Source organism: Choloepus didactylus, chromosome 1 (genome assembly GCF_015220235.1).
Source record: "Choloepus didactylus isolate mChoDid1 chromosome 1, mChoDid1.pri, whole genome shotgun sequence".
In the NCBI taxonomy this organism is placed as follows: Eukaryota; Metazoa; Chordata; class Mammalia; order Pilosa; family Megalonychidae; genus Choloepus; species Choloepus didactylus.
The window spans coordinates 88183565-88207589 of NC_051307.1; the positions used below are offsets into that span (position 1 = coordinate 88183565).

The following is a 24025-nucleotide window of genomic DNA, read 5'->3' on the forward strand; positions in this document are numbered from 1 at the left end:
ATCAAGGTGATGATTTGATGTGGTCCCAATTACCTCTGAAGGGCCCTAAATGCAATGGTCAGCATTAATGTGCATCGGCAAGGAGGACACACTGACAGCCTGATATCTTCATAATATAACTGAAATTCTTATAATAAAGCTGAGGCAGCTATCTCCCCCCCAAAAATGAAGTTGAAATGAAACAATTTATCTTTCCTCTTGAGGTTCAATTCCAGGAATAATAATAAGAAGAAATTTGTTTACCCAGAGAGTAAAACTCTCACTTTTTTTTTATCTTCTTTGTAATCTTCATCATTTGGTCAAAAAAATGTGTTCTTATGTTACCTAGGGAACCTGTTAACTCCATGTTAAGAGCTGGATATATTTTCACTTATAATCAAGTCCATAAAGATGTTAAATATGAAAATCTTTTGTATGTAATTTTACTCCATAAAATTTAAATTAATAGATTCTAAAGAGCATGCTGCTCTATAAACTTCGCTTAAGGTTAATTCTGAAGTATCACAATAGTAAGGCATATATCATCTAGGACCTGTTAAGCAACAAATGTTCTGTGCCTGCACATTGAGAACTCTCCTGAGGATGTTATAAGGTTTATTTATTATACTATATTGGTGTCTATAATCCTGGTAGCCCTTTGTAAACTAGATAGGAATCTATATCCCATTTTATATTTTCTGCCTTCATTTAACTCATCCTCTGGCATTTGAAAGACAAAGCAGGTGAGGCTTAATCAGTGGCACTTTCCAACAAAGAGATTCTCCTTTTAGTACTACATCTTGAAAGTTTTGGGTTTGATTTTATTAAGGTGGAACACATCCATCTTACATTTAAAAGTAATAAAATCCTAACAATGAGAACACAACAACAGGACCTGTTTGTATATATCAGGGTTGTTTTTTGTGTTTTTTTTTTGTTTTTACTTTCTGCTTTGAAACAAATTTGTTAGAACACTGAAAAAAACAAAACAAAAAAAAAAAAAGAAATGTCATATAGCACTGCTAATGTGTTTCTTAAAAAGAAAAGGGTTTAGGATTTACAATTCCAGACAAGATGGAGTAAATGCATTTCTCCTTCTTCTTCCCACTAAGTATAACTAAAAAAAAAATCCCTAAAACAAAGAAGACTTGGAAAGGTGGAGAGAAGAAGATGGACTTGTTAAAGACTCCAGGACTCAAAAACGATATGGTGGTGAATTACCTGGTGTGTTTTTTTTTTTTTTTTTTTAAATATATCTCAGAATGGGTACTAGAAAATCCCCACAGCCTGGAAACACTAAAGAATTTCAAGAAAAACTTGTTTTCTCTTGCTAAAGGATTAGGAAGGGGCAGCCTAGCTAGACACATTAATGACAATAAGCACCCTTCTCCAGCGAACAGCATAAAAAAACCACAGTGTCCTCCCAACCCCATTAACAAAGGCCTAATGAAAAGGCTGGACTTACATCCATGCCTAGTGGTAACCAGGTATACCTTGCCCTTCCTGCCAGAGTGGAGTAAGAAGAGGCCAAGTGCGGAGCCTGGGCTTTCAGCTTGTCCAGTTGTAACAAGGTGCCCCTTCTCGACTAACCACTCTGTTGTCAATGGAGGCTGAATGGGGAGCCTGGACTTTTACTGCCACCCAGCAATAATGAGGTATCTCTCTCCACACCTTGTAGCAATATCAGTGGATGCCTTGTGTGGAGCTTGGGCTTCCATCCTCACTCAGAAACAATAAAGCAACCCTCTCCCCACAGTGGCAGTGGAATCGCAGTGCCGAGCCTAGTCTTTCACCTTCTCCTGGCAGTATCAAGGCACCTCTTCTCCCTAGACCTTCCAATGGAGGATGAATGGGGAGCCTGGACTTCACCTCCATTTGGCAGTAAAGTGGCAGTGTCCCCTTCCCTCATTGGTGTGGTGTCAGTTGAAGCTTGCTAAAACAAAAGATTTAAATAAGATGGACAACCTCATGACATAATCTCTAAAATGTCCAGAATACAACTAAAAATCACCCATGATATTAAGAAACAGAAAAACACAACTTGACTGAGAAAAGAAAAATCAATAGATTATAACACTGAGATGATGCAAATGTTGGAATTACATGACAAGGATTTTTGTAGCAACCAACATAGAAATGTTTCAACAAGAAATTATGAACACACTGAAAACAAATGAAAATACAGAAAGCATCAGCAAAGAAATAGAAGATACAAAGAAGAACAAACTGGAAATTTTAGAATTGAAAAATGCAATATATAAAAAAAAAAACAAAAAAATAAAACTACTTCAAGAGACTCAACAGCAGAATGGTGGTGACAAAGGAAAGAATCAGTGAAACTGAAGATAGAACAATAGAAATTACTGAATCTGAACAATAAAAACAAAAAAAAAAAGACAGAAAAAAATAATAGAGCCTCAGGGACGTGTGAGACAGTAACAAAAGACCTAACACTCAAGTCATCAGAACCCTAGAAGGAGAGAAGAAAAAATATGGGGTTGAAAAAGTCTTTGTAATAGTCAAAAATTCCTCAAATTTGTCAAAAGATATAAACCTACAGATTCAACAAGATTAAGTGAATTCCAACAGAATAAACCCAAAGAAATCTATGCCAAAGACATATCATAAACTTCTGAAAATTAAAGACAAAGAAAAAAATCTTGAAAATAAGCTAGAGAGAAATGACACATTACCTAAAGAGAAACAATGACTGAAATAATTTCAGATTTCTCATATGAAAACATGGAGGCCAGAAGCAAGTGGCACAAAATTTCAAGGTTCAAGTGCTGAAAGAAAAGAATGTCAACTCAGAATTCTATACCCAATTAAATGAAGACATTCTCACATGAAGAAAATCTAAGAGAATTTGTTCCCAGCAGTCCTACCATAAAAGAATAGCTAAAGGAAGTCCTTCAAACAGAAAATAAATTTCTAATTTTGTTTGATGGTAGAAGGAAAAATTATAACATTGTTCTGATATGATTCTCAATGTAAATATAGGAAATACTTAAGATAATTATAAAGTGGGGAGAGTAAAGGGACTTAAATGGAGCTAAAGCTTCAATACTTCACTTGAGCTGGTCAACATCAGTAGATTGTGATAAATTATACAAGTATAATGCAGTATGTAGAGTGACCCCTAAAAAATGTATAAAAAGAAATACACTAAAAAAGACAATAGACAAATCAAAATGGAATTCTAAAAAATGTCCAAGTAACACACAGGAAGGCAAGAAAAATGAAAAAGAAGAATATAAAACAAAGGGAACAACAGAAATCAAACAATGAAATGGCAGAATTATCAATAACTACATTAAACTTAGATGGTATAAGTGCATCAATCAAAAGACAGATTAATAGCATGGATTTAAAAAAACATGATGCTGGCAGAGGTCAGAAGAAGATGGCGGCACAGAGAGGAGTGGAAGCTAGTTAGTCCCCCTGGAACAACTAATAAATAACCAGGAACAACTAGTAAATAGTCTGGAATAACTGCTGGGGGAAAGACGTGACTGTCCACACATCATACATCAGCCTGGATTGGGAGGAATGCCCAAGATCACAGCATAAAATCTGTAAGTAAAAACTGAGGGCCTGAGCCAGGAGCTCCCACCCCCCACGGCAGCCCAAACTGCAAAGCCTTGCTGTGCTAGAGAGCAGCACTCTCTGAGCAAGCAAATATACCTCAGCCCAGCTCCAAGTGAGGTTTTAATTAACAAATGTTGACTGCTCAATACAAGCTACAAATTCCCAACAAGCAGACAGAAGCTTTTGGAGAGCCGGAGGACCTCTTTGGGATGGAGGGGGAGCCCAAAGGACTGAGTGCTGTCTCTGGCCAACAGGTGGAACTGAAGGTGGCTACAGACTATCCCCGAAGGGAGGCATTTTGTCCCTTTTTTGGCTCAGTGGAGAAAGCCTCAGCCATTTTCAGTTCCCAGTGCTCTGACCCAGACAAGGGTGGAGATACCAGAGGCAGAGACACTATTGGAATGCAAATGATATCTCCCCAGGGGTTGTATTTTCCCTAAGAGGAAAGAGATGGTGCCAAGCTCTACTACCCACCTTCTATTCAGAACCAGACCCCAGAGCCTGGGGGAAAACAGCCACAGGCCATACCTCCTTACACCAGTCTAGAGTGACAGGCCAACAGGTACCACCTGCTGGGCAGAAAAGCACAGTGGCTTGAGGCCTCACAGGGTGTATCAATCTTCTAAGACCTGATACTACTGCCTCCTTCTGGCACCTGAGCCTGTACTGGTCTAGGAAAACCTGATTGGGGTAACCAAGAAAACCAAACACGTAGACAGCAGAAAACTACAACCTACACTAAGAAAAACGAAGTTATGACCCAGTCAAAGGAACAAACTTACACTTCAATTGAGATACAGGAATTGAAACAACTAATGCTAAATCAATTCAAAAAGTTTAGGGAAGATACGGCGAAAGAGATGAAGCACAAAATGAAAACACTGTACATACATAAGGTAGAAATTGCAAGTTTGAAAAAACAACTGGCAAAATCTATGGAAATGAAGGGCACAATACAAGAGGTGAAAGACACAATGGAGACATACAACAGTAGATCTCAACAGGCAAAAGAAAACACTCAGAAATGGGAGAACAAGATTCCTGAAAGCCTACACACAAAAGAACAGACAGAGAAAAGAATGGAAAAATATGAGCAATGTCTCTAGGAATTGAATGACAACATGAAACATAGGAATGTACATGTCATGGGTATCCGAGAAGGGGAAGAGAAGGGAAAAGGGGCAGAAGCAATAATAGAGGAAATAATCAATGAAAATTTCCCATCTCTTATGAAAGACATAAAATTACAGATCAAAGAAGCGCAGCATACCCTAAACAGAACAGATCTGAATAGGCCTACACCAAGACACTTAATCAGATTATCAAACATCAAAGATAAAGACAGAATCCTAAAAGCAGCAAGAAAAAAGCGATCCATCACACACAAAGGAAGCTTGTTAAGACTATGTGCAGCTATCTCAATAGAAACCATGGCAGCAAGAAGGAAGTGGGGTGATATATTTAAGATACTGAAAGAGAAAAACCACCAACCAAGAATCTTATATCCAGCAAGACTGTCCTTCAAACATGAGGGAGAGTTTAAAATATTCTCTGACAAACAGAAAATGACAGAGTTGGTCAACAAGATACCTGCTCTACAGGAAACATTAAAGGGAGCACTGCAGACAGAAAGGAAAAGACAAGAGTGAGAGGTTTGGAACACAATTTTGGGAGATAGTAGCACAGCAATGTAAGTACACTGAACAAAGATGACTGTGGATATGGTTGAAAGAGGAAGGTTAGGAGCATGTGGAACACCAGAAGGAAAGAGGAAAGATAAGGATTGGGACTGTATAACAGTGAGAACTAGGGTGCTCAATGATTGTGATAAAAGCTATAAATATGTTTTTACATGAGGGAAAACACATGAATGTCAACATTGCAAGGTGGTAAAAATAGGCTGGGGTGGGGGAAAATATAATCAATGCAAACTAGAGACTATAATTAACAGAAACATTGTATTATGCTTCTTTTAATGTAACAAAGGCAATATACCAAAGCTAAATGCATATGGGGGGTGGACATAAGGGAGGGATATGGGATTCTTGGCATTGATGGTATTGTTGATCTTGTCACTTTATTCTACTTTGGTTTAATGCTATCTTTCCTTTTGTCACTTCCTAACTGTCATGTTTTTTTTTTCTTTCTTTTTTTTTCTTTTGTCTCTCTTCCTTCTTTGACTCTTCCTCCTTCTTTGTGGAAGAAATGGAGATGTCCTTATATAGATAGTGGTGACGGTGGTGAATACATAAATACGTGACTATAAAGGGAACCACTGATTGTTTACTTAGGACGGAATGTATGGTGTGTTAACTAAGCTGTCTTAAAAAAATGGGTTGATGAAGAAACCTTGAGGGCACTATATTGAGTGAAATAAGACAGACACATAAGTGTAAATAATGCAGGGTCTCACTGACATGAACTAGTCATAATACGTAAACTCATAGACATGAAATGTAAGTTACCATAATATAGAACGAGGCTAAAGAATGGGGAGTGGTTGCTCATTATGAGCAGAATGTTCAACTAGTGTGAACTTAAATGTTTGGAAGGGGACAGAGGTGATGGTAGCATGTTATGAAAATAACTAACAGTGCAGAATGGTCTGTGAATGTGATGTGGTGGAAAGGGTAAGCTCAGAGTCACGTATGTCTACCAGAATGAAAGTTGGAGGTTAAAAGATGGGAATGTATAAAACAGTGAATCCTGTGGTGGACAATGTTCATGATTAACTGTACAAATATTAGAAATCTCTCCCATGAACTAGAGCAAATTTATGACACTATAACTAGATTAATAATAGAGGGGCATATAGGAAAAAATATATACCTATTGCAAACTATATACTACAGTTAGTATTTTAACATTATTTCATCAACAGTAACAAATGTACTATATCAACACTATGAGTCAATAATGGAGGTGGGGTGGTTCAGGGTATGGAAGGATTTGAGCTTCCTTTTTTTGTCTTTCTTTCTTTCCTGGAGTAATGAAAATGTTCTAAAGATTGAAAAAAAGTTAATTCTGGTGATGGATGCACAGCTGTATGATGGTACCATGGGCAACTGATTGTACACTTTGGATCTTTGGATAATTGTATGGTTTGTGAACAATCTCAATTAAAAAAGAAAGCAAAAACAAAACATAATACCACTCTAGGCTGTTTTCAAGAAACTAACTTCAAGTATAATGATATAGCTAGGTTCAAAGTAAAAATATGAAAAAAGATTTGCCAGACAAACATTAATCAAAAGAAAGCAGGAGTGGCTATATTAATGTCAGATAAAGTAGACTTCAGAGCACAGAAAATTTCCAGAGACAGAGAAGGATTACATAATGGCAAAAAGGTCAATCCACCAAGAACACATAAGACTCCTAAGTGTGTATCAACAAAAAACATATATGCGAAGCAAAAACCAATAGAACTGAAAAGAGAAAAAGACATATCCACAATTACAACTGGATACTTCAACAACTGATAGAACAGCTAGAGAGAAAATCAGCAACATCATCAACCAAAAGGATTTAATTGACATTTATAGAAAACTCCACCCAACAACATCAAAATACACTAAAAGCCAACAGAACAGATTTCAAGATGGGTGATATTCAAGGCCATAAAAAAAATACCAAAACATTTAAAAGAACTGAAATCATGCAGAATGTGTTCTCTAACCAAAATGGACTCAAACTAGAAACTAATAACAGAAAGATAACAGGAACATCTCCTAATACTTGGAAATTAAATATCAAACTTCTAAATAATTGATAGCTCAAAAAGGAAGTCCCAAAGGAAATTTAAAAAATATACTGAACTGCATGAAAATGAACATATGATCTCAACATTTGTGGGGCATAGCTAAAGCAATCCTGAGTAAAATTTATAGCATTAAATGCTTCCATTAAAAAAAAAAAAATCTCAAATCAGTGATCTAAACTCCCATCTTAAGAAACTAGAAAATGAAGAAAAAAGTAAACCCAAACAAACAGAAGGAAGGGTATAGTAAAGATAAGAACAGAACTCAATGAACTTGAAAACAAAAAATCAAAAGCAAAAAATCAGTGAAAGAAAAAGCTGGTTATTTGAAAAGATCAGTAAAATTGACAAACCTCTAGAATGAAAAAGAAAAAAGAAGAGACAAATTACCAAGAGGAGTAATGAAAAAGGATATCACTACAGACTTCACCGTCATTAAAAGAACAAGAGAATACTAAGAACAACTCTACAAACATAAATTTTACAACTTTGATAAAAAAGACCAATTCCTTGAAAAACACAAACTACCAATACTCACCCAACATGAAGCAGATAATCTGAATAGCCCTATAGCTATTAAAGTGAATTCATTCATCAAAAAAACCTCCTGAAAATAAATCTCTAGATCCAGATAGTTTTACTGGAGAATTCTGGCAAATGTTTAAAGCAGAGTTAACATCAATTTTACACAATCTCTTTGAAAAAACAGAATAGGGGCCAATATAGAGGGCAGTATTACAGTATTACCCTGACAACAAATCAGACAAAGACAGTACAAAAAAAAAAGAGAACTAAAGAATATCTCCCTCAGCAAAGTATTAACATATCAAATCCAGCAATATATAAAAAGAAGTATATACCATGACCAACTAGGCTACAGTCCAAGGAAATAAGGCTCCTTGAATGTTCAAAAATTCATCAGTGTATGCCACCATATTAACAGGCTACAGAAGAAAAATCACATGATATTAATGATGCAGAAAAAGCATGTGACAAACTTCAACACCTATTCTTGATTAAAAACAAAACAAAACAAAACAAAAAAACAGCTCTCAACAAACCAGGAATAGAGAGAATCGCTCTCACTTAATAAAGAGCACCTGAAAATAATCTACCACTAACATCAGACTTAATGGGGGAAAACTGAACACTTTCCCCCTTAGATCAGGAACAAGGCAAGGATGTCTGCTCTCACCACTCTTTCAAATAGATCCACATAAGTACAGTTAACTGATTTTTGACAAATGTGCAAAAGCACTTCAGTGAAGGAGGGATAGTCTTTTCAACAAATGGTGCTAGTGCAACTGGATATCCACAGGCAAAAAGTGACCCCAGACCAAAATGTCACACATTCTATAAAAATCAACTGAAAATGGATCATAGCTTTTCTAAATCTAATCCATAGTGACAGAAATCAGATCAGTGGTTGCCTGGGGCCAGAGATGGGGGACAACTGGGAAGAGGCAGGAGGGAAATCTCTGGAATGATGAAAAAGTTCTGTATCTTGATAGTGGTGGTAGGTAATCAAGTGTTTATATTTGCCAAGCCTCATCAACCTGTACACTTAGAATGGGTGCATTTTATTGTATATAAATTATATCTCAATAAAGTTGATTTTAAATTTTAAAAAATGGATTATAGCTTTAAATATAAACATAAAACTATAAAAAAAATAGGAGAAAATCTTCAGGATCCAGGGATAGGTGAAGAATTTTTAGACATGACATCAAAAGTATGATTCTTTTAAAAAAAACTAAATAAAAATAAATAAATTTCATCAAAATTACAAACTTTTGCCATGAAAGACCCTGCTGAAGAGGAAAAAAGATAAGCTACAGACCTGGGGAAAATATTTGCAAACCACATATCTGACAAGGATATATAAAGAACTTGAATATATAAAGAACTCTCAAAACTCAACTAATTCCAATTAGAAAATGGGCAAAACACATGAATAAACACTTCCTCACAGAGGACATATGGGTGTCAAATAAGCATATAAGAAGGTGTTCCACATCATCAGTCATTATGCAAATTAAACTTGTATTGAGCTATCACTACATACCTTTTAAAAACAGCTAAAATAAAATATAGTGGCAATACCAAATTCTAGAGAGGATGCATAGAAACTGGATCACTCATGTATTTGCTGGTGGGAATGCAAAAATGGTATAAGCCAATTTTGGAAAATCATTTTGCAGTTTCTTAAAAAACTAAACATGCATTTAACATACAACCCTACATTTGTATTCCTGGGCAATTATCATAGAGAAAAGACAACTTGTGTCCATACAAAAACCTATACACAAATTTTCAAAGTAGCTTTATATATAATAGCTAAAAAATAGAAACAACATGTATGTCCTTCAATGGATAGTTAAAATGATACATCTATACCATGGAATACTATTCAGCTATAAAAAGAATGAACTATTGATACATACAATAACTTCAATCGCTCTCAAAGGCATTATGTTGAGTGAAAAAAAAAAGTCAATCTCAAAAGGCTATATATTGTGATTCCACTTATAAAATACTCTCAAAATGACAAAATTATAGAGATGGAGAACAAATTAGTGGTCGCCAGGGATCAGGAATGGAGACCAGAGGTGGGGATGGGAATGTGACTATAAACTAGTAGCACAAGGGATGTATTTATGGTGATGGACAGTTCCAAATCTTGATTGTGGTAGTGGTTACACATGTGACAAAACTGCACAGAACTATACATACACACATACTCAAATAAGTGCATATAAAACTGGTGAAATTTGTATAACATCTGTGGATTGTACTAATGCCAATTTCCTGCTTTTGATATTAAACTATAATTATATAACATGCTACCAATGGAGAAAACCGGGTGAAGGATACCTGGGACCTCTCTGTGCTATTTCTGCAACTTCCTCTGAATCTGTAATTATTTCAAAAGAATTAAAAATAAAAAAGGAAAATGAAAAGGATTGAGAGGCAGGGATTATCATACCTGAGCTGGTGCAGCTCATGCTGCCAGGAGAGGTTTTCTTGCCTGAGCTCTTCTTGCATAATCTGAAATGTTTTTGTCTTATCTTGATATTCCTGAAGTTGAGTTTTCAGCGGACGTAACTCAGTGATCTCTTGGTTAATCTCTAAGTATTGCTGCTGCAGGTTCTTCAATTCCTTCAGCTTTACCCAAAGGGAAAGTAAAAGTGTGAGTCATCACATCTTACTCACACAGCTATTAGTCTTTGGCAGTTCTCTACTAAATAAATCAGACTACCAGCACCTAATGGTCTGTCAACATAACGCCTCAACATGAATCTCTAAAATGGTGAAATACACACAGCCAGGCTGGTGGAAATCACCACGGAGCTGCCCATCGGGATTTCCAATCTGACCATTCCTGCAATTTACCCCTGTCCTATGCCCTCTGTCCCCTGAGGTCCTAAGCTGACTCTAAATCTGTAACTCTGACATAGAATACATTTAAGGAACCTACAGCTTTTTTTTTGCATATATAACTCTCTAGAACCAGAAGGGTAAAGAGAGACTGGCCTTCTATTTAGCCATATGTTCCTGGTTAGGCTTTAAACTTTCTTATGTGGATATTAACCTTAACTTTAGCTTAGCAGCTGTTAGTATAAAAACAGGCAGTGTTGCCCAGTGGTAAAGAGCACTTAAGCTCTGAAGTCAGATCTCCTGTCATTTCTTGGCTATGTGACCCTATCCATGGTTACTCACATCTATAAACCTTAATTTCCCTCACCTATAAAATGACGATAATTACAGTATTCCCCTCATAAGACTATGAGAATTAAATGAGAAAGTTAAGGCACTTCAGACATAGTAAGCTTTCAATAGTCACTGATGATGATGATGACAATGATGACGATGGTGATGGAGGACTTGCCTTTAATTAGCAAAAATGCCTATCTACATTCCAGGTATCTTTAACTCTTTATCCTTGATGCTTACCCAAAGCTTGGTACTAAGAAATAATGGCTGGACATCTGAGCAAAGAGGGGGGCTACAGTAAAGGCATTATTTATTAAGCATAAAACAGAGGAACAGGAAGAATAACAGAGGAGACAGCAGCAACAAAATTCTGGAAGCTGAAAAGCAGATGGATAAGAGGTAATTAACAACTTTGAGAAAGCTGAATCTTAAACTGGCAGTAGGGAAAGCCAACAACCAATTGGACTTACTCTGCAGAATCTTCAAAAGGCTCAGGAATTAACAGCACCAGGTACCTCTGGAAAAGATGTTGATGGGGGTGGGGAAGGTGGTAGCTGAAATAAGGAAGATCTGATGAAAGCTGCTTAATAAACAGTTGTACCCCTGGATCCCCTCCTCAGCTCCACCCCAAAAGATTTTTATTCTTTGAGAAGGTAAAAGAGAGGTCTCTCAGGATTAGGGAATACCAGGCACAGGTGAAGGTAAGGATATTGTTCCAAAACAAGAGTGATCAAGTGAATGTATGCTTTCTAAATGCTGTTTTCTCCTGCTCATCTTGAAAAATGCTGGCACATGGGCTTTTATTTTCCAGACAGGAATTGAGAATTCTTCTCTGGAAAACCTGGCCAGCCTAAGAGGAACGAAAGATACCAACACAAGGACTACTCACAAAAAAGCTCAGCAAGATCACTGCAATGAAACTCACAGCTAGTAAGCCCCAACCACGAGCTTTTTAGACCCTATCCTTTAACAGAAACAGAAAACCAAGGATGAATCCTCACCTGAAGAGTGGCTAACATGAAAGTTAGGGAAGAAGACAAACCAGGAGAAAAGTATTTTGGATAATTCAATGATTAGCAGGGGAAAAATATAACATACTCAAAGATTTAAGAGAGAATATTGGAAATTAGAAACATGATAGCAGAAATGAAAAATTATAAAGAAAAACTCATAATAAGAAAATTTCAAAAAAACAAAACTACTATCACTATCCTTGAAGAGATAAGTGAAGAAAACACATACATGAGACAAGGGCAAAAAAGAAGCCCTTAGAAATTAAAAACACAACAGCAAAAACTAAAACCTTGATGTAGGGATTAAAAGATGAAGGTAAGAAAATCTTTCCAAGTATAGCAAAAAGAATAGAAAAGATAAGAAAATTAGAGAAATAATACAAAAGGTACTACATTTAAATAACAGGATTTTCAGAAAAAAAAAGACAACAGAGCAAAGAAAAGAGGAATTATTAAAAAAAAGAACTACTTAAAAGAATTTCCCAAAATTGATAGATAAGACTTCTTAGATTAAAAAGACTAAGTAAGCTTGATGAATGAAAACAGACCCACAGCAAGCACATTAACATGAAATTTCAGAACATATAGGATAAAAAGATTCTACATATTTCCAGAGAGAGAAAGAGAGAGAAAGAAACAGACTGCATACAAGGATCAAGAATCAGAACACCTTTAGCCATCTGAACCACAGAGTGAGCTAAAAGACAACAGACCAATGTCTTCACAGTTTTGGAGGGAAATTACTTTCAACCTAGAATTCTACCCCAACCAAATTATCAATCAACTGTGAGAGATGTCTAAAGACATTTTCAATAAATTTACCTCCCATGTATCTCTTCTTAGGGAGCTACTGAATGATTTATTCCATCAAAACCGTGGTACAAAATCAAGAAGAGGACAACATGGAATATAAGAAACAGGAGATCCAAGACAGACGAGGGGTGAAGGAAAGCCCCAGGATGGTAATTAAGGGGAACTATTCTAGGATGAAAACCCTGTCTTAGGAATGTAGAGCAACTAGTTCAGATAGAAGCAGGTCAGAGACTCCAGGAGAATTTTCTTCATGATGATGAAACTGATAGAGTACCTGATGTGAACAAACATCATCTTGAATGGATATTTGGATAACTGACAGCAAATCTGGGGTTAAATTATACTGATAAATACAAAGAAAACTAAGTAAATAACATCAACAACAAAGATGCAGTTATTAACCTCAGGAAAAATGAAGATGTTGAGGAAAAGAAAACTAACACATCTCAACTCTAACAGTATTTGTTCTCATAAAAATGTAAACACTGAATATTGATTTAAGCAAAATTAAAATGAAATTACATCAGGAGAATGGGTGGCAGGTTGTATGTTGAAATGCATTTAAGTTTGTGGAAGCAGAGGGAATAGAGAGAGCTAAACCCTCATGCTAGCATTATGGAAAGTCAATAGTTAATGCAAAGAATGAAAAACCAAAACAAAACACAAGCAAGATATTTAGATACTGAGGAAATACCCAAAGAATAAGCTAAAAGGATTGAAAACTATTGCAATTGTTTTTCTCACCAAACCTTGTGGAATTTAGTGACTCTTTAAATAAGTGCATGTATAACTTCATTTTTAAAGCAAAAACCAAGAAAAAACATTTTTGTTTGTTTTAAAACAGAAATATATTATTTATGCAGTCCCCTCACTCTGCTAGTCTAGATGCTCTAAATGCTATCCCCTTGGAATAGATCAGGTCAGAGAGCTGTGTGTCTAGGACCACATTTTTGTCCCCCGTAGAGGTAATTACACTGAATTGTACATAGTTCTTAAGTTATGTTCTTACATCAAGGGACGGCTAAATAAAAACTTTACAAAACACATTACTATTTTAACTGTAGAGAAGTAAAGGATGTTGTTTCACAACAACACAGTGTTTTCTTTATGGGAACCCACAGAAGAAATTTCTCACAAGCCTCAATACTTTAAGAATACTATTCTTGTCTTGAGCAGGTATTTTTGCTTCTATTTTCATTTCTCCCTAAAATATGGACATAGCAATTCATGCACATAGTTTTGACTTCCTCTTTCTAATGGCTGCCAGAAGGCTCAAGCAAAATTAAATATTTCACTGGGGCTAATCTCAAAACTAGAATTTTCAGATTCTGGGCAAGGGTCATATTTTTAAATGGTCTGATTTTTTGATACTCAATTTATTTCGTATTTGGTCTATTTTCCTATAGATACTTGGCCTTGACAGAGTTAGAGGCTGTTATGAAAGTGAAGACAATAATGAAATAAAATAGCCCAATATGTAACATGTAACAAAGTAACACTGACAATGCAATGAAGAAAATAACCCTGATAACCTGCCTTGGCTCACATAGTTCCTATTTTTGCTTCTAAATCTTGATGACCTGGAAGTTTTCAAGAAAAAAGGCTCAGATTAAACTCCTGGATCCTACTAAAAGCAGCAAAATTTCAGCATTCGAGAACCTCCTTATCTTTCTCTCCTACTGAAAAAAAGCTGGGTATTAAAGGGATGTGAGTGAATGGTTCAGCCAGCAAATAAAACTTTACAGAATAGTCATTTACACTTATTTACATTAACCTATTTTACTTTTTTTTTCCCCCACAAATTAGGGTTGATTTATACTAGTACCTGAAATAGGATGAGTCCTCTCTATCCCTAATTCTATCAGATGATCTATTGCTAAACTGTCACTGTTAATAAAGCACTTAGTAATCCCTATACTTTCACTCCATTAACCTATACAAATTCTGGAAACATTTACAAAACTGTGCATGTAAGAACAAAAAAAGCAGCTCTCTGTCTTTTAGTCTTTTTATAATCAATGGAGAGTTTTTTGCAAAGGAAAAACTTTATTTTTAATGGTAATGGCAGATTTAAAGCAATTTAAATCTTTGTGTTTCTCTGAGACTAAACAGAACCTGTGGAATGTACAATACTGCCCCTGAGCTCCTAGGTGAATTTGTTTATTCTTTTCTGTAAAAGTGAAAATCAGTTTAAAGAAAGGTTTGAAAATTCAAAAACAGATCTGAAAGAAAGAACTGGATACTCACTAGACGGTCTCTATCATTTTGGAGTGATGACATAGCTTTTTTTAAACTGTGTACTTCAGGTGGATTGGCTGCAGGCTGGGCTGCAGACCACTGCTTCCCATCCTCCGTCTTGCAGAGTTTCTCCAGCTCATTCAAAAGATGATCCCTCTCATTCTGCAGACTGGCCATAGCCTTGGAAAAAGACTGCACTTGGCTGTAAGAACCTTCTAGTTGTGAGGACAAGTGAAGCAGTTGCTCATCTTTGGATAGGAGCTGCTTGTTAAGTTTCTCAAGGTGAGACAAGTCGTTCTCCTCAGTGGAGTTCTCTGCAAAGGCAGTTTTAGAAACAAGAACATCTCTCTCTCTGCGTAAGAGACCCTGTTCTTCTCTCAGATGTGCCAACTCCTTCAGATTGGCATCATACTTCCTTTTCAATTCATCAAGCTCCTCAGTGGCATGATCTCTACTAATTTGCAGAGAACTCATAGATCTTCCAAAAGACTGAATTTGTGCTGTGAGATCTTTATTTTCTTTGGTGACCACAAGTAATTTCTGTTCCATCTCCACCAGATCCCTTGCTAGCTCTGCCACCCTCTCTTCCGCTGTTTCAGTTTCATTTCGCATTATCCCAGCATCATGATGAAGATGCTTTAATTCTTTCTTCAGTTTATCTTCAATCTCACCTACCTTCTTGGCAGCTTCCTTCTGAACCCGAATCAATTCCTCTTCTAGTTCTGTAATTCTCTTTTGAGAGGAGGAAAGGGTAGTACTTAGCCTCTGTACTTCTTCTTCTTTTACTTTTAATTGGGCCTGAAATATTCCTAAGTTACCTTCTTCTTGCAGAGCTGTCACCTGTCCCTTTAGCTGAGATACAGACATCTCCAAGCTCTCAATCTCTTTAGATAAGCCCTGTTTCTCCTCCCGTAGGGCATCAGAGGACCTCTGCAGATCCTCCTTTGCTTCCTCAGACTCCTTTAGCTTTCCTTCTAACTTAGCATATTCACTTTTCAGTTCCTTATTCTGTTGAAGTTGAGCTTCAAGGAGCTGCTTTTGCTGGCAGTCCTTTATGGATATCACTTGGTTCAGGTCTTCTCTATACTGGATTAATTCTGCATCAAGCTTGGCATTCTCAGAATTGAGATCATCCATATGACTTCTCAAACATCGAATTTCTTCCTTAAGCTTATTATTCTCAGCAGCAGCATCTTGGATGAGTTGGTCTTTTTCCAAGATAACCGAGAGATGTCGCTCTTCCAGCTGTTGGTAGTCACTTACTATGCGGTCTCGATCATCCTGGAGAGAAGACATGGATTTAATAAAAGAATCCAACTGAGCTTTCTGCTGCTTGCTTTCTTTTTTGAAGGTTTTCAGTGTTTCAATAAGCTGATTGGTTTTGTCAACAGCTTTTCTGGTCTCCTCTTCTAAGGCAGTTTTCTCCTCTTCCTTCTGGGACAGCTGGTTTTCTAGTTCTTTAATTTCTTTATCAAGCTGCTGACGGAGCTCAGAGACAGCTACTTGGATTGCTTCTTCCTTGGCAGAAAGTAGGCTGATAATCTTCTGCTCTTTCATGTTTATTTCTTCATGCAGTCTGCTGGTCAGTTCTTTGGAGGCCTGAAGATCAGTCTCTAGCTGTTCATAACTAAACTTACAATTTTGTATATCAGCCTCCTGCTGCTTTATGATCCCTTCCAAATTTTCTTTATTTTCCTTACATTCTTCAAGAGAGTTATTTAAATCAGCTGACTTATCTTTGAGACTCTTAAGCTCTGATTCCAATTTAGCTAATTCATTCTGAGAATTGTGGTATAGGTTTTGTGTCTCTTCCAGCTGGGACAAAAGTTCTTTGTTTTCCCCCTGTAGAGTATCACAGACCTTCTGTTGAAGCTGGACCTCTGTCTGGGCTTTGGACTCCCAGATGTGCTTGTCATGTTCAAGCCTGAAAAAAACACAGGAAGTCATTAATTGCAGATATCAAGGAAAAACTACCTGATGCCTAAGGAACAAACACTAGAACATATACTCCAAACAGATCTACAAAGAAACCAATGCTTTTTATTTCCTGTTAATCAGGAAATATTTTTAATTTGGAGATATTAGTTCTCTGGATCTATAGACTTGAGTTCTGAATGCTCTGTATTAAAAGTGTATGGCTGGAGCTAAGATGTCAGCATAGAAAGGAGTGGAAGACTGTTAGTCCCCCCTGGGACAATTCATAAATGACCAAAAAACTAGTAAATAACCTGGAATAACTGCAGGAAGACAAACGTGATTGTCCACTCATCATCCACCAACCTGAATTGGGAGGAATGCCCAAGAAGGCAGAATAAAATCTGTAAGTAAAAACTGTGGAACCACACTGAGAGCTGAGAGCCCCTCCCTAACAGAAGCCTCGCAGTGCTAGAGAGCAGCACTCTCTCAACCCAGCTCCAACTGGGATTTTAATGTTAACTGCTCAATACAGACAGTGAATCCTCAACAAGCAGACAGAGGCTTTCGTGACAACTGACCGTGGGAGAGTCGGGGGACATATCTGTCTCAGGACGGGGAGCCCAGAGGATCGTGTGCTATCTCTGGCTGACAGGTGAATTTGGGAGCTTTTTGTCCCTTTCTCTCTCTGTGGAGAAAACCTCAGCCATTTTCAGCTTGTAGCGCTTTGCAGTAAAGAAAGCCTCAGCCATTTTGAAATCAAAACACTCTGATCAGCAGAGTCAGAGAAACAAAGAACTTATTGATATGCAGCTGACCTCTCTGGAAGGGGCATAGCTTCCCAAGAGGAAAGGCAGGGGCCCAGCTCTACTGCCTGCCTTACTGGAACCAGACCCCAAAGCCTGGGGAAGGAGAGCCACAGACCACACCCTCTTACACCAGCCGGTGACAGGGTGACAGGTGTTCCTGCTGGGCAGAAAAGCACAGTGTGTCAGTCCTCTAAGAAAAACCATCAGGGAAAAACCGGATACTAAATATTTCCTCCTTCTGTGACCTGAGGCTGTTCTCGTCTGGGAAAACCCGATTGGGGTGGCCTAGGAGGTCAGATGCCTAGACAACAGAAAACTACATCCTACACTAAGAAAAACGAAGTTATGGCCCAGTCAAAGGAACAAATGTACACTTCAACTGAGATAACAGGAATTTAAAAAACTAATGCTAAATCAATTCAAAAAGTTTAGAGAAGATTTCACAAAAGAGATAGAGGCTGTAAAGAAAACACTGGGCATAAATAAGGCAGAAATCAAAAGTTCAAAAAAACAACTAGTAGAATCTATGGAAGTGAAAGGCACAACACAAGAGATGAAACATACAATGGAAACATACAACAGCAGATCTCAAGAGGCAGAAGAAAACACTCAAGAACTGGAGAACAAAACACCTGAAAGCCTACATGCAAAGGAGCAGATGGAGAAAAGAATTAAAAAATATGAGCAATGTCTCCGGGAACTTAAGGATGAAACAAAGTACAAGAATGTATGTATCATTGGTGTCCCAGAAGGAGAAGAGAAGGGAAAAGGGGCAGAAGCAATAATAGAGGAAATAATCAATGAAAATTTCCCATCTCTTATGAAAAACATAAAATTACAGATCCAAGAAGCGCAGTATACTCAAAACAGAATAGATCTGAATAGGCCTATGCCAAGATACTTAATAATCAGGTTATCAAATGTCAAAGACAGAGAATCCTGAAAGCAGCAAGAGAAAAGCAATCCATCACATACAAAGGAAGCTTAATAAGACTATGTGTGGATCTCTCAGCAGAAACTATGGAGGCAAGAAGGAAGTGGTGTGATATATTTAAGATCCTGAAAGAGAAAAACCACCAACCAAGAATCCTATATCCAGCATAGACGTCCTTCAAATATGAGGGAGAGCTCAAAATATTTTCCGACAGACAATGAGAGACTCTGTGAACAAGACACCGTCCTACAGGAAATACTAAAGGGAGCACTACACAGTAATAGGAGAAGACAGGAGTGCGTGGTTTGGAACACAACTTTGGGAAATGGTAGCACAGCAATGTAGTACGCTGAACAAAGATAACTATGAATATGGTTGGGAGAAGAAGGTTGGGAGCATGTGAGACACCACAAGAAAGGAGGAAAGATAAAGACTGGGACTGTGTAACTTGGTGAAATCTAGAGTGTTCAACAATTGTGATAAAATGTACAAATATGTTCTTTTATGCGGGAGAACAAGCAAATGTCAACCTTGCAAGGTGTTAAAAATGGGGAGGCATTGGGGGAGGGATGCAATCAACGCATACTAGAGACTGTAACTAACAAAATCATTGTATTATGCTTCCTTTAATGTAACAAAGGCAATATACCAAGGTAAATACAGGTAAGAGGAGGGGGTAAGGGAAGCATGTTAGACACTTGACATTGGCGGTGTTGTCTGACTCCTTACTCTACTTTGATTTAAGGTTATTTTTCCTGTTGCTGCTTCCTAGCTGTCATTTTTTTTTTTCCTTTTTCTTTTGCCTCTCTAGCTTCTTTGACTGTCCCTCCTGCCGTGTGGAAGAAATGTACATGCCTTTATATAGATAGTGGTGAAGGTGGTGAACACATAAATATGTGACCATACAGAGAACCATCGATTGTTTAGTTAGGATGGAATGTATGGTGTGTGAACAAAACCATATTAAAAAAAAAAAAAAAAATGGGTTGATGACAAAACCTTGAGGGCAATATACTGAGTGAAATAAGCCAGACACATAAGGACAAATATTGCAGGGTCTCACTGATAGGAACTAATTATAATATGTAAACTCATAGACATGTAATATAAGGTACCAAGATACAGGACAAGTCTTAAGAATGGGGAGTGGTTGCTTAGTATGAGCAGAATGTTCAACTAGGATGAACTTAAATGTCTGGAAATGAACAGAGGTGCCAGTAGCAAGATGTGAGAATAACTAACAGTGCCAAACGGTATGTGAATGAGGTGGAAAGGGGAAGCTCAGAGTCATATATGTCACCAGAAGGAAAGTTGGAGGTCAAAAGATGGGAATGTATAAAACTGAATCCTATGGTGGGCAAGGTCCATGATTAACTGTATAAATATTAGAAATCTCTTCCATGAACCAGAACAAATGTATGACAATACAATTAGAAGTTAATAATAGAGGGGCATATAGGGAAGAAATATATACCTATTGCAAACTATATACCACAGTTAGTAGTATTTCAACATTCTTTCATAAACAGTAACAAATATACTATACCAACACTACGAGTCAACAATTGAGGAGGTCTGGTTATGGATATGGGAGGATTCAAGTTTCCTTTCCTTTTTTTTTTTTTTTTTTCATCTTTCACTTTATTTCTTGTTTAGAGTAATGAAAAGGTTCTAAAAATTGAACAAAAATTAAGTGTGGTGATGGATGCACAGCTGTCTGAGGGTACCAGGGGCAACTGATTGTACACTTTGCATCTTTGGATAATTGTATGGTATCTGAAAAATCCCAATAAAAATTAAAAAGGAAAAAAAAAGTGTATGGCTAATATGTTTGCAAACATATTTTTTAATAAAATTTCAAAACCAATTTTACCACCTTAAAAAAAAGTATATTGAGGGCTGAAAGCCTTCCCCCCTAAGATCGGAAATGAGATAAAGATGCCTCTATTATTCAACCTTTTGTCACCTCTATTATTCAACTTTGTGCTAGAATCTCCAGCCAGGGCCCTTCGCCAAGACAAAGAAATAAAAGTTATCCAAACTGGAAAGGAAGAAGTAAAATTGTCATTATTTGCAGATTATATGATCTTATATTTGGAAAATCCTGAGAAATCAATGACAAAAGCTACTTGAGCTAATAGACAAATTCAACAGAGTGGCAGGATACAAGATTAATGCACATAAGTCAGAAATGTTCCTATACACTAGTAATGAACTAACGGAAGAGGCAATCAAAAAAAAATTCCATTCACAATAGCAATTAAAAAAATCAAGTACCTAGGAATAAACTTAACCAAGGATGTAAAAGACCTCTAACAGAAAATTAGATGAAAAAGGACATAAATAGATGGAAAGATAATCCGTGCTCGCAGATAGGAAGGCTAAATGTCATTAGGATGTCAATTATGCCAAAACTGATCTACAGATTCAATGCAATTAAAATCAGAATTCCAATAACCTACTTTGCAGACTTGGAAAAGTTAGTTATCAAATTTATTTGGAAGGGAAAAGGGTCTCAAATTGCCAAAAAACAACTTAAAAAGGAGAACGAAGTGGTAAGACTTACACTTTCAGACTCTGAAGCCTACTATAAAGCTACAGTGGTCAAAACAGCATGGTACTGGCACAAAGATAGGCATATTGATCAATGGAATCAAATTGAGAGTTTGGAAATACACCTCCCCCCCCAATCTATGGTTGAGTGATTTTTGATAAGGTGCCCAAATCCACTGAACCAGGACAGAACAGTCTCTTCAACAAATGGGGCTGAGAGAACAAATGGGGCTAGGCTATCCATAACCAAAAGAATGAAAGAGGACCTCCTACCTCACACATGATACAAAAATTAACTCAAAGTGGATCAAAGACTTCAATATAAAAGACAGCACAATAAAACTCTTAGAAAATAATAAAGGGAAAAATCTTCAAGACCTGGTAATAGGGTGACATCACCAACATGGCAACATAAACAGCTAATGAAAACTTCTCTCCAAAGATTCAATGAAAAAAAGGACAATTCTGAATTGTTTGAAACTCTGGAGGACAATATAGACTGGAGAAAGACCCTGCAAATGCCTAATTGAAGAAAGAGAAGAAATATCAGGTAGGAATCTTCCATCCCGCACCAGCCAGTCCTCTCCCCTCCCCCTCACTTGGTCTCTGAGGCAAAGAATCAGTATATAGGACCACTACCACCCAGGATACAGACTTAAAAACTCTCACAGCAGTGAAAAATATCCTCGCTGTTTGAAGACCCGGTGGACAGGGGAGGACACTTCAAGACCCAGATCACAGAGGGACAAAGAGACTGAGAAAACTTGGACAGAGATTGTTTCCAGCCCTGAGTCTAAAAGCCCTTTCTCCACCCTTGAAGGAAGCAGCAGCCAGTGGCAGTTTCCTTGCCTTGGAGACAGCTGGAGTGCTGGGTTGACTTAGGGAGCCCCACATCAAGCCCGATTTTGGCTGGCAAAGTAAGGGCATAGGAATCCCACAGTTTCAGCCCCGCTGGGTCAGACACAGGCTTGTGCTCCGACGCAAAGCAGCCTCTGAGGAAAATTAGTTACCAAACTTCGCCATCTGCTGGACAGTCTAGAAAGTGCAAGGGAAGTAAAACACTTCTGAGAAGATGCTTCAGACCCTTTCTTAAGACCACAGGACCTGGTCTACACACGCTGCATGGAAACCCAGCCCTGTTTTGACTGAGAAAAGGGAAGACCAAACTGTTAAGGCAGGGCTCCAAAACAAACCCAGGTCTTGCTAGCCAGTGGGAAATAGAGCACCACTGAAAGCCAGCAGATTTGTATTACCAAACATAGTGAACTTGCTGGGGTGCCCAGGGCCTACCTCCCATAGTGGGTGCCTGATTTTGGAGGAAAGACTGGGAGGGCATAGCCAATCTGACAACTGGTCAGGGAGAGAAACAAAGAAAAGATAAGAGATCAAAGACAACCAACAAGAAAACCTTAGGCAAAAGGGAGAAAACAACCTCCAGAATAAAGCAATCAAGAAAATCAGATGCCTAGACAGCAAAAAATCACAAGCCACATCAAGAAATGGGAAGATATGGCCCAGCTAAAGGAAAAAACTAACACCTCAACTGAGATTCAGGAATTGAAACAACTAATTATAGATGTTCAAACAAATCTTTTAAATAAAATAAATGAGTTGAGAGAGAATGTGACAAAAGAGATAAAGGATATAAAGAAGACACCGGGTGATCATAAGGAAGAATTCATAAGCTTGAAAAAACAAATGGCAGAACTTACGGGAATGAAAGGCACAATAGAAGAGATGAAAACACAATGGAGACATACAACAGCAGACTTGGGGAGAAGAAAGGATCAGTAAGCTGGAGGACAGGACATATGAAATTCTGCACAGAAAGGAACAGATAGGGAAAAGAATGGAAAATATGAGCAGGTCCTCAAGGAACTGAATGACAACATGAAACACATGATTATACATGTTATAGGTGTCTCAGAAGGAGTAGAGAAGGGAAAAGGGGCAGAAAGAATAATGGAGGAAATAATGAATGAAAATTACCCAACTTTTATGAAAGACATAAAATTACAAGTCCAAGAAGCAGAGTGTAACCCAAAGAGAACTGATCCAAATAGACCCACTCCAAGACATTTTCAAATGTCACAAAGAGAAAATTCCGAAAGCAGCAAGAGAAAAGCAATCCATCACATACAAGGGAAGCTCCATTAGACTAACTGTGGATCTCTCAGCAGAAACCATGGAAGCAAGAAGGCAGTAGTATGATATATTCCAGATTCTGAAAGAGAAAAACTGCCAACCAAGTATCCTATATCTGGCAAAGCTATCCTTCAAAAAGGAGGGAGAGTTTAAAATATTTAGATATAAACAGACACTCAGAGAGTTCATGAACAGGAGACCTCCTCTACAAGAAATATTAAAGGGAATGCTACAGACAGATAGGAAAAGACAGGAGAGAGAAGTTTGGAGAAGAGTGTAGAAATGAAAATATCAGGAGATAGAAGGAGGGTAGAGATCAGGCTTTTGATATTTAAGAAGTATAGAATGTTCTAGAGAATTGATAGTGTAGAAATGGATAGCACAATACAATGTGATGGTAGTACAACACTGTAAGTACAATGAACAAAGATGACTGTGAATATGGTTGAAAGAGGAAGGTTAGGGGTGTGTATGACACCAGAAGGAAACATAGAAGATAAAGACTGAGACTGTATAACCTAGAGTGGTCAATGAGTGTGATTAAATGTCCAAATATAAGAACATTTTT

At 37.4% G+C, this 24025-nt stretch overlaps 1 protein-coding gene across 1 annotated transcript in view; it reads right to left on the minus strand.

The window, feature by feature from the left end:
• The window catches only part of GOLGB1 (golgin B1), an 82258-nt gene that overhangs the window by 19846 nt on the left and 38387 nt on the right, over nt 1-24025 (minus strand). Inside the window, exons 6-7 of the mRNA XM_037836520.1 lie at nt 15112-17026; nt 10311-10489 (exon numbers count right to left, since the gene is read on the minus strand). Coding sequence (XP_037692448.1) covers nt 10311-10489; nt 15112-17026 — 2094 coding nt within the window. The remainder of the gene's footprint in view (nt 1-10310; nt 10490-15111; nt 17027-24025) is intronic.